Here is a 16907-nt window from a genome sequence, read left to right as displayed (position 1 = left end):
TCAGATACCATAACAAATCATAATTAACTTCATCAGCTAAGGGGAAAGCAAGTTTAATTGATTTCAGCCATTTGTTACCAAAGATGAGTAAAACAAACCATCAGAAAAGTGATTAACTCTTGGGCAACTCAGTTCCCGTTGCATAGGTGGCAGGGGGTTGGGGAGAAGTGGGTGGAGTGACTCCCACCCCTCTGATCCGAGGGGGGCATCTGGCCCTGCTGTGAGGACCTGCAGCACTCCGAGTGTGTGTTGGTGAGGGAAAGGACCAGGCAGCAGCTGGACCTGGGCCAGTCCCGCTCCCTCTCAAGTCTGTTTCTTCAGCCATGGAGCTGGGGTGGAGGCCACAGCAGGAGCACGTGGCCCATCGCGGACCTACCTGCCCTGGGCCTCCAGGGCCTGGGGGCCCTCCAACGGGGGCCCCCTTGTAGCGTCTTCAGCTCTCCTTGGCCTTGAAGCCACTCCCTTCCTTCTTGGCCTCAAAGTTCTAGCACTCGATGATGTTGCAACTCAAATTCTGCCTTTTCTGATTCCTGCTCATCTACTCCCTGCTGTGTTCCATGCTCCATGTCCCCTTTTAAATGACTGCAGGGTGGTCTGTCTCCCTCTCCCAGCTGGCAGCTCTCAGGAGAAGGCTGGTCTGGCTCACCTCTGCAGACAACCCCTCCACACCAAGTGGGGAGGAAACCCGGCCTGCCTTGCCTGTGGGAAGCTCAGTGTCTGGAAAGGAGGTTGCTGTGTGACCAGATGACTAGTGTGTGGACTGCCGAGCCAGAGGGTGGACTTGTGGCCCCCAAGTGGCCTCTGGCCTTTGGGGCGCTCTGTCTGGTCCTGTTGGCTCCATTCCTGCTATGACATCTGAATCTCCCTTGGAGCTGACTCCTGATGGGGGCTGCTCCATGCAGGGCACGGCCCATGTTTAATCTTCCAGCAGCCTCTGGGCCGAGGGTCTCTGGCCTCCCTCCTGGTCTAGTGAGAGGGACTTGAGCCAGGGACACCGACTGAGGTGTATGGGGGCTGCACTCCTTACCCATTGCCCTGCCACCCCTGTTGCTTCCTTCTGGGCAGCCAGCACCTCCCACACCCTGGCATTGTTGCCCTTGCCTCTTTCTAGGGTGACCAACCATCCGAGTTTTTGCACTGAAAGCCCTATGTCACAGAATATGACTTCCCAGGACACACACAGTCCTGGGTTTTGGCAATGGGTGCATACGTTTGAATGGAAAAGTGTAAGACCTATACAGCGGCCCAGAAGACAGGGACTCGGTACACTGTGCTTTAGCGTCAGATTGCCCTCTTCCTCTAGTCACTGTGGCCATATTTCCCCTGACCACGGGTGCCCGCACTCATGTCTGTGGTTCCTGATGATGGATCTTGCATGCTGCGTCACTGCAGGGAGCTGGGTCCGCCTTCACCTCCACCTGCAGATGAACTACTATGCTTTGTGTTGAGATGGTATAGGTTTCATTTTTCACATTGTGAGTATTATGACCTTGTTTTCTAAGAGTTCAGGTAATGAAAATGAGAACAATGACACCACCTCCAGCAGTATGACCCACACATCTCCTCCAAAAAGGCTAAACAATGGTGCTGCTGTAATGACAGGTGGGAGGACACACACACACTGGATTAGGGAGACAGACAGCCAAAGGGGAACGTACCACATGGTATGCAGAAAAGAGGAGAAGGGCATGTGAAGACGGCGAAGGGAAAGCTCGGTGGAGACTGAATCGCATGAGTCTGGGATGAGACAGGCATGTCCTTCTAAATCAAGCCAGAGTTTTCTTCGTCCTCTGAAGAGACGCCAATGCTCAGTACACAATCGTGGCCACACATTAGCTCGGGCATATCCCCCAAGGAACCCATCACCATGCCATTCCCTTGATAGCTCCATCAGCTGAGAAGCCTGAGTCAGAGGCTGCAACTAAGTCCTGTGGGTGAATGGAAGAGGGACTTCGGATGACAAAAGTGTCGGTCCTTTACGGCCTAGAGCTGATTCTGTTGGATCTTGCCAACAATCAGGTGAGCTTCCTACAGAATATCAAGTGGTGCATCAAGTCATGCCAACAAAAACATGTTCCCCTGCTTGTAGGTACTTTGCCTTGAACACTAGAGCTCCAAATCATCATCTTGATTTCTATGAAGATTTGAATGAAACTGCAGGAAACAAAAGAATGTTGTTCTCTGGCCCAAGTACAAACTAGGCTTTCCTCTTCTTTTTGCATCTTTGGCAGACAGGACACGGTTAATTTGGCAAATACCATTTGTCTATAAACATCTTACCTGCTAAATGTCTCGCACGCCTCCCCGACACCGCTATAGAGAGGTGTGACCTGGTTACTTGTGATATGAGCTTTCATAATGAAAGGTTTTGGTCACTTGTCAATTTCTTCAGAATGTGCAGAAGCCCTTAATGACACTTTTGACTGTAGAAATGGAGAGAGCCTCAGACACACGCCACCAGATGGCTATCATTGCTGCTGGCCATAGAAAAGATGTGAAAATGTCAGCCTGCAGTGATATCCTCCTCTAATTTGGAAATAAGTTGAGATGAGACTGGAGAAGGGAACTACAGTAAAACGGAAATGTATGTGCTATTTCTGCAGAACTGTGTGATGATCTTTAAAGAGGTCACGAAGAATGCAGACGAGGATGAGCACACTGCACCTGAGTTGTTCAGAGTTGTTGGGGGTTGTGACGAAACATCTGCAGCCAAAATAATGACTTGAGTTTTAGAAATGAAACTGCTTGGGAACTCAAAAAATGCCACCAGTGCGGTCAGCCACATTCAACAGGACTTCCTCAATTTCTTTATTAAAATTATAACTTACTGGGAATCCAGTTTGGATCTCATAGCTTCATATGATCTCTGTGCTTTACTTTAAAACCATTTTTTCTCTGAGAAAGAGTTTTAATTGATAATGACTTCCAGTGTACTTCAGAATGTTTAGAAATTGTAAACATCTTAGACAGGGGTAGCCACTTAATGAATTTGTGGATGCAAAGGACCCAACTGACAAGTGGCTGGCCTGCCAAAACTAGCCTGTAGTTGCAAAGTGGATGGGCATCTTTGGAGAGCGGAGAGAGGATCCAGCAGGTCTAGAACCCCATGCAAGTAAGTAAAATCCTAAGTACTCCATGCATCAACGTTTTTGTGGAGAGGATAGTTTGGTGGTACCATGTTGAGGCTGACACCAGGGGTTGATAAGGGCAGAGCAGCAAGTCCAGGGGAATTTTGCATCTGACTCTCTGTTCAGTTTTACCACTACATGAAGGAAGACAAGTTGTTCTAAAGGCTACAGGCAATTCAGAGAAGTATTAGTAGAAAAGCCAGCACCTTTAGCCTCATTGTACCTGTGAAAGCAAGAAGGAACACCAGCTGTTCTACTGGAGCCCCCTGAGAAAATGTGACCCGGATTCTTGCTTTTGCCATGTCTTCTCAGACTGCCAGGGTCCGATCCAGAAGTACGGGCTCAGTATGAGCCACCAGCGGATCCCATCAGGATGCAAAGGATATAGGCTTCATCAAGTTGGACTAAATGATCTTCCTTGAATGGATTATCTGAGACATCTACCCAATGAAAGAAGCAATACTAGCTGTTTGTACTAGATAAATAAATAAAACATTTTTAATCTTTAAAAACTAAAAACTTCTAATCTTTAAAAAAAAGGCAAGGCAAAAATATCCTGTTACAATAAAGGGCAGAAACAAAACATTTTTAAGAATTAAAGTATGTTTATCAGTCCTATTGTATTTAGGTTTCTCTTTTTAAAAATCTTAAATTTATGTTTCAAGAATACACAGTAATATAGCCTACAAAGTTTAAATTTCCAATGAAGCAACTATATCAGAGGACAGAAACATAAAAATGTTAAATTTTTCTCATCATTTGTTTAACTAGTCCTCCTAACTGCTACTGTTTACTATGGTTTTGTTTAAATGATAACATTTATGTAACCGAAAAGTAAATAATACAGAATAAACAGATGGTGCTGGGATAACTGGATATCCCCCTGTAAATGAATGAAGTTGCACTGCATCCTTAACCAGTACACAAAAATTAACTCAGTGTAGACCCTAGACCTAAATATCAGAGCTAAAACTATAAAACATAAGAGTAAATCTTTATGACCAGGGTTAAGCTATGAACACCAAAAGCACAAGTGACAAAAGGGAAAAAGTAGGTACGCTGGACTTCATCAGAATTTAAAACTTGTGTTTCAAAAGACACCATCAAGAAAGTAAAAGCACAACCCACAGATTGGAGAAAATATTTGCAAATCATACATCCGATAAGGGACTTGAACCCAAAATATGTAAAGAACTCTTAAAACTCAACAATAAAAAAAACAACCCAGGTAAAAAATGAGCCAAGGATCTGAATAGACATCTATCTCTCCAAAGATATACAAGTAGCCAATGACACATGAAAAGATGCTCAGCATTATTAATTACTGGGGAATTGCAAATGAAAACCACAGTGAGGTACTCCCACACCCCCACTAGGATGGCTGTAACTAGAGACAAATAACAAGTGTTGGTGAGGATGGAAGAAATTGGAGCCCTCATACATTGCTGGAGGGAATGTAAAAGTGTGCAGCTGCTTTGGAAAAGTTAAACAGCATATGGCCCAGCAATTCCACTCCTAGGTAAGCTACCTAAGAGAAATGAAGACACCTATTCACACTGTAACTGTGCACTGATGATCATAGCAGCATTATTCGTAATAGCCAAAAAGGAGAAACAACCTAAATGTCCATCAACTTACAAATAAATAAATAAAATGTGGTCTGTCAGCACAATGGAACGTTATTTGGTCTTAAGAAGGAATGAGGTTTCAATTGGTGCTACAATATGAATGAAGCTTGAAACATGCTAAATGAAAGAAGCCAGCCACAAAAGTCATATATGATTCCATTTATATGAAATATCCAGAATAGGCAAATCCATAAAGGCAGAAAACAAACTGATGGTTGCCTGGGACTGCGAGTTTGAGGGGGAGTGGGGAGTGACTGCTAATGGGTACAGGGTTTCTTTTGGGGGTGATGAAAATATCCTTAAACTGTTGATGGTTGTACAATTCTGTAAATATACCAAGAACCACTGAATTAGGGACTAGTTGTGTGGGGATTAAAGCCCCAATAAAGCTGTTGATAATATACAAAAAAATGTACAATAATGCATAACTTCGAATGTTCTTAAATTTATGTTTAAGTAATAACATTTATGTATATAAATGTTTATTATATTATGTTTGGGGGTTTGTCTGATATGCGTGTATCCTGGATTGACTCCCTAAAAAGTTGTCCACCCTCATCCTCATATCACTTGGGTTAATAAGCATAAAATGTGTTGCCAGATGTCACAATGTGCCCCAAAGCCTGTGAGTGGCCACTGGCAGGCAAGGATGCTGTACCCATGGTATATGTGAGTGGGCGGGCAGGTGTGAGGAAGTGGCTCCTCACACTGGCCTGTGCTTTAGCCTTTCCAAGCAGCCACCTGCTGGAGGCCTCTTCTGTTCATGCAGGACCCCTTCCTGGAATGAGTTCTGTGGCCTGGCTCTTACTGCCCAAATTCTACCCCTCAGTTATTTTGATGCCTCCTCCTCCATGCAGCCAGTTCTGATTTCTCTGCCCTCTCTCCAGTGCCTCTTGCTGAAGCTGTGGCCATACTTTGTCTGCAGCTCCCTTTGGAACAGCACATCTGTTGTGGGGTAGTTTGGTGTCCATGACAGTGATCTCCTCTGGGCTATGACCCTGCTCTGTGTCCTACTCCCAACCAAGATGCCACACAGTCCTCCATCCTGCCACCTTCAGCTCGGGCCCACCCTGACATTCATCTGCAGCCTGGGCTCAGCCATCCCTTTGTGGCCATGCATGTGCTGCTTTTCTGAGATGGGTTTGATAGTTGCAGACAGGCCTGGGGATGTAGGCAGAGCAGACACCAGCTCTGATCTGCTCACGCCAATAGTTCTGCAGGGGGACCTCATTAGTGTCCTCCCTCCATGTAGTCCCAAAGAAAGAACTCCTGTCCCCAGGAAACATCATTTCGGAGGAAGTGCTTGGAGGAGGCTGCTAGGATGGCTCCAGGTCCAGGCTGCCCCATTCCAGTCCCAGCTCCTCATCTCCCACCTGGGAGACCTCAGGCAGAGCACTTCCCATTCTGCTTCAGTTTCCTCATTTGTAAAATTGGGATGAGAAGCATTTATGTTTTTGGACCTGGCCTGGTTCAGTCACCATCTGTGTGAGGGTCCGACCATGAGCCACACACTCCCCACCAAGGTGGAAAGAGCCCTATGATGGGACCCAAAGGGTTCAGTTGGAGAGCTGGTGCCCCATGCTGCTGGATGGCTCTGTGCTAGTCCCTTTCCCTCTCTGGATTGGTTTGTCCTGGGTAGGAATGAGCACCACTGCCCTGCGCAACTCTGAGGCCGAGGTGAGGTGCCAGCCCCAGCCTCCCAGCATATGTATGACAGGAGTCCCACCAGAATGGAAGCCCCTGTGGGAATGGGAATGGTGAAAGGGTGCAGAGGGCCTTTGGCCCACTCTGCCACCACACTTGTGTGTTTCTTCCTCAGTTCCCGATGGGTCCAGGCTCGGATGGCCCCATGGGAGGCATGGGCGGCATGGAGCCGCACCACATGAACGGATCATTAGGTAAGCCAGCAACTACTCTGGAGCCATGCCCCGCCCCGTGCTCAGCTCCTGCCTCAACCAGGCTGGTCCACAGCCCTGGCCTTGGCCAGGCACATGGGAAGATCCCAAGGGAGACAGCCCGGATGGAAGACTGCTCAGAAATAGTGTGGGATTTGGGTGGAAGGATTTGAAGGTCTCTCCATGAAAAGCAAACAAGAAACTGAACCAGATTCTGTTTTCTTCCAGGGTCTGGTGACATAGATGGACTTCCAAAAGTGAGTGCATTCTGCAGTCTCCTCCCTAACGGGCCTGCCCCACCCTCCCCTGAGGCCCCCACAAAGCCTCTCCCCATCTGGTAGGCAGGTGGCTGGGCACGCAGGCTCACTTCCTCTCCTCTCTCTGCAGAATTCTCCTAACAACATAAGTGGCATTAGCAATCCTCCAGGTACCCCTCGAGACGACGGGGAGCTAGGGGGGAACTTCCTCCACTCCTTCCAGAACGACAATGTGAGTGCTGCCCCAGCAGGCCTGCTGCAGGCCCTTCCCATCCATCATTTTCCTACAGAAAACAGAGCCCTTCCCTTCCTCCCCTGACTGTTACACCTGAGGGCAGGTTGTCCTGGAGGCACTCGTCTGTGCAGGCAGATGCCGCCAGCACTAACTGAGCTGATGTGGCTGGAAAAGCCCCAGGCTGGGTCTCAGGCAGCATTGTCCCTGGGCAAATGTTCCATTGGTCCTGGGGAGGAAGATTCATGCAACCAGTGATTTCCTAGGGTCTCAGTGCAGAAGGGCCGGCCATCTGCTTTTCCATATTGGGCTGCTATTTGCCGTTTCAGCTGAAGAAACGTCATAGCTGAACAGCCTTTGAGACCCCCAGACTGGTTTCCACCCTGGGCACCCTGGCTGTACTCTGGCTTGCAAGACTGTGGCCCGCTCCTGGAGAGCTGCTGGCCCTGTGCCCATGGCAGGGATAGAGCTGCTTCCTCAGCTGGAGAGAAGCTGTGGTTTAGAGAGAGGGGAAGGGTGAGGTGACATCATCTCCCATAGTTCCTGATGAAGGGACACAGGCTGGTACTGAGAGGTCCCCTCCCCACCCAGGACTGTCACATGCCTCTCAGCCCAAGCACACTGACTGGTCCCGTCCAGCTCCATGCAGCCAGATCTTCACGAGGCTCCCACACCCTGGCCCTCACGACCCCCCTTTTCTGCTTCTCCCCTTCCAGTATTCTCCAAGCATGACGATGAGTGTGTGATCCCCCTCCTCTTCTCCAAGACGCTGAGAGAGCCGGCATTGCAGGCGGGAAGATGCCAGAAATTATGCAAGAAGAAATGAGGTGTCATTACCCAGGAGCTGGGGGAGGGGCGTCTTCCCGTTCCCCCTCACCCCCACCCTCTCCCTCCATTTCTCCCTGTCCCAATTTTGGTTTCATGCAATAAAAAGGCCGAACTTTTTATTCCATAAAACATGAAGGACAAAACTCAAAATAATAACTTTCAAGTCAACTACCAGAAAAATCCCATCCTTTGCCCTTTCTCAAAAGGACCTTTTATGTACATGACACTTTTTTGTTGTTTTTGTTTGGGGTTTTACCGTTGTTGGGATTTTTTTAATTTGTTTTCAGGGGGTATTTTTTTGGGGAAAAATTTTTAAAAATGGAAGCTTCTAGCAAGCCCCCCTTACCCCACCCCAATCAACCTCTTTGCTTTCTTCTTTAAAAAAAAAAAAAAAAAAAAGGACAAAAAAACCCCAAGGCCCACTGTGTGTGTACCCAAGCCCTTCCACCAGGAAAGCTAGTCTAGGTGTGAGATTTCACGCTGTCTTTGTAGCCATCTAAAAACAATAATAATAATAAACTGGGCAGTTTACAATTGGTGGTTTCTTTCAAAAGGCCTTTTTTGGAAAGAAAGGAAGTTACTTTTCCACTTAGGGGTTCTTGGTTTGTGCAGATGGGCAAGGGAGGGGAAGGGGCCTGTTTTGTTTTTGCTTGGTTTCTGCACAACTTGGACCCCAGGCCCCGCGCCCACCCCCGTGGTGGCCAGAGGGAGCCCAACCACCTGACCGCTTTCAGGATTCGGCCACAGCAGAGACTCACGGTGCACGTCCCCAGGACTGCTTCCTCTTCTCTCTGCCGGACCCCACTCCTGCGCTCCGGCACCTCCTCAGCCCCCACCCCCGTCTTCCCAGAGAGAATCCTGCCGGCTGGGCTGGGTGGTGGCCTGCAGCGTAGGGGCAGGCCGCCCCGACAGGGTGGCTGTGACCTGCGACATAGAAGCCGTGCCCTCCGCGTTCTCATCCCAGTGGCCCTCGCATCCTTGTCGTGTGTGCGGGCAGTGTAGGGCTGGAGTTTAGGTTTTTTGTTTTTTCTCTTCCTTTTTTTTCAAAGATGGGGTATTGACCAGAGTTGCTCTGTATATGCTTGGAACTGTATGGAGAGACTTTGGAACAGCTGTGGGGGGTCGGGGGCACACCAACAACCGAACAGACATGCTGTTTCCGGTCCTGTTTTTATTTTCAAAAACTGACAAGCGCGACAGTGGAGCCCTTGCCCCCGGGAGGGGTGACTCACGGCCTCCCTCGCTCCCCCACTGGAACCTCCGTCTCTTGCCCTGAAGGCACCCGAATTCTTTGTACATTTACACCCTGCGCCCCCTCCCTGTAGCTGGTCTTTGTTTTCTCCCCTCCCCTTTGACCCATGTATATCATATTATGTGCGATATCATCTGCCTGAAAAAAGACCTTGTGCCGATTATTGGGAACATTGTAGCTGTTCTGTGTTTTTTCTTACCTTGTAGTCTGGTTCTGAGTTAAGAGAGGAAAAAAAAAAGTAATTATGATACATTGTAGTTTGTGTACGATATATGTTGATAACGTTTTATTAAAGGGACATCTTTTTTCCGCAGCCCTTCCTGACATGTTTGGGGAATTGCGGGTGGGAGTTTATTATTACGGTGATTGCAAAATGCAAGGCGACTAGTTGACAGAGGTTTTTTTCCTGGTGCTCAGCAAGATCTTGTTTTGTGTTGAAGGCATCTGCCGGCTTTTCCTGAGCCTGTTGGTTCTGCCTTTTCTGTGGAGAGTTGCAATGGCCTTTGGGACGGTGAGTTGGGAGGAAGGATATCAGTCTCACTAGAGATACTTGTGGGCATTCTAAAGGGCCACTTTTACGTTTCTTGTCTTGTAAACAGATTTTGGTTTGCCAGAATGTCTGTATTTTTCTGCAAGTAGAAGAAGGCTGCTTGGTGCCCTGGGTTTTTAATCCAGTCAGTATCTGGTCAGCATGGCCCTGGGGGCAACAGCTACACCCTGCTCTCCCATCAGGGGGGATTTGCTTCACTGGGCCTAAGGTGCTGGGCCTCGGGCTTTTCTTTCCCTTCCTTCCTCCCTCCTTTCTGCCTCCCCTCCCCTCCCCCCCTCCCCTCCTCCCCTCCAAGGCATTGAGGAGCCCTTGAAAGGTTTTAAGAATCATGCAAGTTTGGCTTGAGTTGTAGAAAACCCCTACCAGCCACATCCTGGATGGGGCTGGACAGATGTGGGGAGACTCGGCCGCAGCCAGTATCTAGGTAAGAGAGCTGGGGTGAGGTAAGCCCCAGTGGATGCTGGTTGGAACATTTGGAAAGTAGAACTTTCTGCATCCCTGGAGCTCTGGGGACCTGTTCCCAGGCCTGCAGCCAAAGGGGAGGGAAACCCACAGTGTCAGCAGTGTGGGCTCCGTCCACCTTGACCAGGGCTGAGGGTACCGGACGGCAAATTGCCGTTTCAGATCTCGCCCTTGCCTACTTACTGTGTGGCAATGAGCAAATTCGTTTTCACCTGTCCTCAGTTTGCTCATCTATGAAATAGGGACAATGGCTTGCCGACCTCGTGGGGTGTTTGTGAGGATAAGCGAACATTTGTAAAGTGTTTAGAACAGTGCTTTGCACGTAGTTGGGAGCAGTATGTTAGCTCTCAGGTACTGTTCCTCCTGTCTAGGGAAAGCCCGGATGGGTGTGGTGGGAAGCAGCTGGGAGAGCCCAGACTATTCCACCTGCCCTTCCCTGCTCATCAGAGACAAGGCGTCCTAGGGTGTTCCTCAACTCAGACACTTCTGATGTTGGGAAACATCACTGTTGGACAAACGAGGGGACTCACAGTTCTGAAGAGCAGTTCCTCCAGTGTTGAGCTTCTGCCCTGTGCCAACCCAATGCTGGAAAAAGGAGATGGGTGGAGATGACGGGATGGCCATCTAGTACCCTGACTGCCACCTGTGCTCCCCAGAGGACTCCGGCACAGAAGAGCGGTGGGGGGAGTGCCAAGCTGGCAGGGAACCCAGGACGGGGGCAGGGCGCAGCCTGGAATGAGGGCCTCACTGCCCACCTCTGCCTGGGCAGTAAGCACACCAAGTGCCCTTCCATACCACCCCTTGGCCAGCAGCCCCCCATAAACCCATATTTGACTTTGTAACACTCACAGCCCTGGTGAGGGCTGGTTCAGGTGGGCCTTCCCACCAGGGCCAGACCTTTGAAGAGAGTACTGGCTTCTGTTCCCCTGCTCAGGCCTGACTGAGGTGCAGAGCCAGACTAGAACCAGGCACTGAGCCAGGACAAGGATCCCAGACGGTGACAGGTGAAAGGGAGATGTCATTCCTATTCTTTCACAGTTGAGGGCTTCAGCCCATCACTGAAAGAGGCAGGAGTGGAAGAGCCAGGCCAAGAGGCGAAGCTTGGCAGCTACATTCCTACAAGACTCATCACTGTCCATGAGGCCCAATTCTAGGGGAGCTAGCCTCGGGGTCCAGAGTGAGGGCCAGGCCTGAAGTCAGAACAAGCTGGCCTGGCTAGAGGCCCTGTGCGCTTGCTCTGCCTAGGCACCCCTCCCTGCAGCCAAAAAGGAGAGTTCGAGGCAAGTCAGCTGCTGCCAGCCACGGTCTGGGGGTGGGGGGCATGGGGGGCAGGGATGTCAGCAGCTGCCAAGGCCCAGAGCCAGAGCAGGACTCTAGTTTAGGCTCAGCTGGGGCTGGAGCTTTCAGCCTGATGTGCCTGGGTGACCCTGAGGAACCCGCAGCTGCTGTCTCATGAGGATTTCACAGACCAGGGTGGGAGGGGGGCCTGCACTGGGAGCACCCTGTAAGCCGCTGTGAGGGCCATGCCCTGAACTGAGTGAAACTGGCCTCTTGGAGCACTGGGGCTCCCCTGGCCAGGGCTGGGCTGGGCAGGGGAGGAGAGAAAAGTGGATAGGCCTGTCTCACCGTGCTAACCCTGGGCTCAATGGACATGGGCATGGGGGTGCTGCAAACGAGGAGCGGGGTGTGCCTGATGGCTAGAGGGGCCACTCTGCCCTGCGCTAGTGCTGCCTCTCCATTCCTGGTGCGTGTGATGCCCAGTCCCGGGGCTTCTGTTACCTGCGCCTACAGCCACCTCCTTGGTTTCCTGCCTCCATCTCAGCCCTTCCAGTGCCACAAAGATCTAACACAGTTCTGGGCATTCTTAAGCTCTTCTTTCCATGCAGCCATGTGTGGATGTGTTGAGCACCTATTACATGCTAGGGGCCATCCTAGCACCAGGGCTATATAGTGAACAAAACACATGCAAGGGTGGAGATGCCCTTCACTGAGTAGGGCAGGCTGCCCAAAGAGCAGGTTGGGGTGACACTGTTTTGGCAAGTAGAACTTGAGGTGCTTGTTCAATATCCAGGTAAAGATGTCAAGTGGGCAGGTCTGGGCTGTTGGCATTCTTTGGGAGTTGTTGGCATTTGGATGGCCTTTAGAGCCACGACACTGGCTGAGATCATCTGGAGAGGGAATGGAGAAGGGCCCTTGGGCCCTGTGCTGCTCAGTGACAGATCTGGGAAGCAGGAGGAATCGGCACAGGAGGCAGAGAAGTGAAGAGAACAGCACAGTGAGGAGAGTGGTACCGGCTGCTGAGGGGCCCTCCAGGCCCAGGGACCCAGTCCACACTCACACTGCATTCAGGCAGTGCATGGCTGGGCCCCACAGGCCTCCACTGCTTTCTCCTGACCTTCAGTTCAGCACTTCATGCCCAGCTATGCAGAACCACTTACAGATGGATGCCCCCCCCCACCCAGGGCCTCTGTGCTTGCTGTATTAGTGTGCCTTTCCTACCTGTACTTCAGTAGCCAGCTCAAATGGCCCCTCTTTTGGAGCCTTATGGGCCAAGTTAGAGGCCTTCTCTGGGCCCCCACAACTCCAATGCTATAATGGGTCAGCATCTGCCTCCCACCTAAGGTGGGAGCTCTTTGAAGCCAGGGACTGCGTCTGAGTGTTGTCTCCAGAATCACCCAGGACAAGGCCTGGCACCCAGCAGGTACTCAATGAATATTCAGGGAGCGACTGGATGTTGGCTGAGTAGTCACCCACTGCATGCTGTCACCTGTGGGCAGGTGCTCAGGTGTGAGGAAAGGGGTGGCCTTTATGGCTACCTGCTTCTGCAGATGCAAAGGAGACAGATTGCTCTCAGTGTCCACCAGCAAACTGGGAGCTCCCAGAGCTCAGGCACCACATCTCTTGTGTATCTCTGGCTCCCAGCACAAGGCCTGGCACACAATAGGTACTTACAAAATGGGCTGAATTGTCGGACTGCCCCGAGAAGAGGTCTGCAGTGGAGAACCTCAGGGCTCAGTCCCTAATCCTGACCTATTCCTGGGTTCCCTCATGGCCCAGCTGGGGACGAGAAGAAGCTTTCTCTGTACTCAGCCAACACCCAGTCACTGCGGGAGGCAGTAGGTAGTTGGAGGGGCCATGCTGCTCTTGACAGGCTGGAATCTGGCCCTGGGCAGCAAGCCTGCTCCCTGGATACAGGTTTTGGGAGTGGGGAGGTGTGAGTGGCATGGGACTGAGGATCTCAGAGGCAGTAACCAAAGCAGAGTCCAAACCAGGGGAGGGGCTAGCCTACTCCACCAGGCTGTGTTCAGCCAACCTGAAGAATAAGGTCCCTGGGCCCTGCTCTGATTGAGCCTGGAGCTGGTGGCCACGGTGAGGTGTGGACTGAGAAGTGGGTGAGAGGTTCAGAGGGAGGCAGACACGGCTATTTGGCTTTGAGGCATGTAATTCCCAGCCTGGAATTTCTACAGGGCAATTCCCTGAGAGAGCAGGTGGGGTTTGAGGCTCCAGAGGGCAGAGCTGGGACCCGTGAGTTGAAGTGACAGGATGACATTCCTCCCAAGATGGGAAAACCCAGCAGCCAGATAGCCAAAGTCTGAAAGTAGCTACATAGAGAAGTGGCAAGTCCCCCCCCACTGGAAGTGGTTAGCCAGCTGGGGGAAGGGTAGGTGGGGACAGACGTCCACTGAGAGATGTTGATTCCTGGGATCCCAGGTCAGGGGCAGAGGAGAGGGTAAACAGGCCCCTTCTCAGGGGCAGAGTTGGGGTTGGAACTGACTCTGGCCTCACTCAGTCCCTCCCAGCCTTCCAGCTGTTCTATCATCTGTGGAAGAGGTACCCACCAACTCCGCTGCTCTGGGGCTGAAATTCCTTCTGCCAAAGGCTGTGGCAGATCCAGTGCTGCTAAGGAGGAGCTGGTGGCGCAGGCCTGGGGCAAGGGGTGGGACACTGTCCTGATAATGGAGCCCGTGCTCCCCCAGGCAGGCACTCCCTGGCCTCCTTGCTCTCCTACACACGCAGATCCCGTGGCCTTCCCAGAGCCGCTGCATTTCCTCCAGCTACCTTCCCAGCCTGCTCCCACATTCATTCAGTCTCTGCTCAGATGTCACCTTCCTGCAGAAGCCCTCCTGGCCTCCGTCACCTAATAGAGCACAGCTCACCTGTGAGGTAAGAGCTGACATGCCCCTCCCCAGCTGCCAGTGGCTCACACTGTGTCCCTTCTGGGGCAGTGCCCTAGGCCCCAGGGAACTACCTCACCAGGGTTTCACTTCCTCCCAGGCATGGCCAGTGGCCAATGGCTGATGTGGGACCTCAAGGCCCCACCCCTCTGCCTTAGTTTGGGAGTTTGAAGGGCCATCCAAATCCAAGCCCTCTCAGGGTGAGCTGAGGTCCCACCTCCTCCCTGTTCCCAGTCGCACCCTCCTTGCCTGCTTACAGGTCTCTGGGGAGTGAGTGCTCCCCAGCAAACCTGCCACAACCTCCATCTCAGAGTCTGTGCCAGGGAACCCCCATCTAAGGCACCCTGCTTCACTTTTTTTGTATCACTCTGACACAAATTTGTTTTTGTTGGCTTCACACTTTAGAACGTGGACGCTGAGAGCCAGGACGTCGTTTTGCTCACAGCTTTGTATCCAGGGCCTTGTGGCATGCCTGCCACATACCAGATGCTCACAGATACTTGTTGGATGATAAATCAGGTGGCTGATAGTTCACATCCTGAGGTGAGGACCAGGCACTAGAACTGAGCTGTAACAAGTGCATATCTCTGGAGGTTCCCAGACATAACTGGGGAGAGGGTCCCCATACATGGTGGTTCTGCAGCAGCCAAGCAGGTGGGCTCCAAGACTCACAGTGATTTGTATATTCAGGTGAAAGGGAAGACCCAGGGAGAGAGTCTAAAACCTGAGGTGCCCTTAGCCTGCTCCTTTGCCAGCCTTGGGCCTGCAGCTGAGGGACAGAGCCCAGCAAGTCAGAGCCTCTGACAAGCACCCACTCTAGGCCCAGCCTGAGCCAGCCTTGGGAGAGGACAGAGAGCAGCCTAAAGTAGCCCCCAAAGCGACCCCACTCTCATAGTGCCTCTGAAAACCTGCAGATCCATCTACTTAAAACCTCTTGGTCAAATGCAACCTGTTGACCCAAAAGTGAGGGAAATCTGAAAGGGAGGTGCCTTACCCCCATTTTGCAGGATCGGAGAGGGAAGCTGGAATATGGGAAGCTCTGGGACGTGGCCTCTCCCTAGTGCAAGGCTGTAATTGCCTTGCTACTGATGTCTGCTGGAAATGAACTGAGGAACTTCCTAATGGATCAGTAAGATGCTTAAATATATGACCAGATAAAAATATGTTCACATATGTCCACAATGGCAGTGTCAAAATTTTGGTCCCAAAGTCTGTTGCTTACAAGTCCAAGTCCCTGTAGTGGGACTTTTACACCCGTAGTGACATCCGCCACCCCTCTACTCACACAGTACTGATTATTGCTTCCTCCAGACACACTCTGACTAGGTGGCTAGTCAGTCTCAGGCGTTAGACCAAACAGGGCCTTAAAATCATTCTGTATTTCCTCCCTTGCTGTGTTTAACAAGGAAGGGGATTTAAGCAGGTGGTCAGCAGTGAAGTAGGTGGGCATTTGGGATTTGGGGAAGCAGGCAGTTGTCATCACAGAGCAGCTTCCCAGATCTTCACATGATACTACATGGTCTCAACCTGTCTCATCTGTAGGGGGATAATAAACACCATCAGTACTGCCTGCCTCACTTGCACACCAGCTGCAAGGGGCTTGAGGGACAGTGCAACGGATGTCAGGCTCCGCAGCTTAGCTCTGGGGCGCAAAGGGAACACATCAAAGCCAGCCATTAGGAATGTCCTCACTCAGGCAGCCCTCAAGCAGCAAAGTCATCTGCCCACTGTCCACTTACTCACGGTCTCCATCCCACAGATTCACGATTCAGGCTTGCTTCACCCTCTCACTCCCCACTCCTCCATGCTCAGCCTGGCCTCACCACTCCCCCAATCCCAAGCCTAAAAGGTGAGTTGTAAAGTGGAAGGAACACAGCCTGAAGCAGAGACGCACAGGCTGGACTTGCTTTGCCCATTATTAGCTGTAGTGGTTGCAACATGTGGTCCCAGGTCTCTCCTCCAAGAGATCCTCCAGTAGCAGAAAGTGTCCGGGGCTAACTGCTCACTCCCAGCAGGCCCTCTGAGAATTGCACTCAGCCCAACAAAGCCACCTAACCCAAGGTGTCTGCCCCTCTCGGGAGCAGTGTATGTCCAGTGACTGGAGACAGGCCAAGGCATCTGCAAAAAGGCTCAGTACCTCACCTCTGGAGCGCCTACAAAACCGGGAACTGGCCCAGGCCTCAGGTGCCAATCCACTGAGCTCAGTCTCCTCCACCAGTGCTGAGCCTCAAGGTTCTCCCCAAACTTCCACCTGCAAATCTCCATCTCAAAGTGTTGCCTAAGGAAGCTGACTTAAAACACCAGTGGTGTAGCCTTGGGCAAGTTCCACACACAGTCTGCACTGCCTCATGTTGAGGGTCCAGAACAGTGCCTGGCACATAGCAGGCACTGAACACTTTTTTGAATATGGAAATGACATTTACCTTACAAGGGCTGTGTCAGGATTAGACAAGAATCTGTGTATAAAGTGCTTGGTCCAGAGCAGGACTTGATGTTATTT

At 51.2% G+C, this 16907-nt stretch overlaps 1 protein-coding gene across 6 annotated transcripts in view; it reads left to right on the top strand.

Annotated features, from left to right (window-relative positions):
• Positions 1-9533, top strand: part of SSBP3 (single stranded DNA binding protein 3) — a 156486-nt gene extending 146953 nt beyond the window's left edge. For all 6 annotated transcript variants that reach the window (XM_037021897.2, XM_037021891.2, XM_037021898.2 and 3 more), the window contains 4 exons: positions 6576-6654; positions 6880-6908; positions 7039-7140; positions 7857-9533. In XM_037021897.2, coding sequence (XP_036877792.1) covers positions 6576-6654; positions 6880-6908; positions 7039-7140; positions 7857-7886 — 240 coding nt within the window. In that variant the 3' untranslated portion in view covers positions 7887-9533. The remainder of the gene's footprint in view (positions 1-6575; positions 6655-6879; positions 6909-7038; positions 7141-7856) is intronic.
• The last annotated feature ends 7374 nt before the right edge of the window (positions 9534-16907 follow it).

This window comes from Manis javanica, chromosome 4, assembly GCF_040802235.1.
Source record: "Manis javanica isolate MJ-LG chromosome 4, MJ_LKY, whole genome shotgun sequence".
Classification (NCBI taxonomy): domain Eukaryota; kingdom Metazoa; phylum Chordata; class Mammalia; order Pholidota; family Manidae; genus Manis; species Manis javanica.
This window is presented reverse-complemented; position numbering and strand designations above follow the sequence as displayed.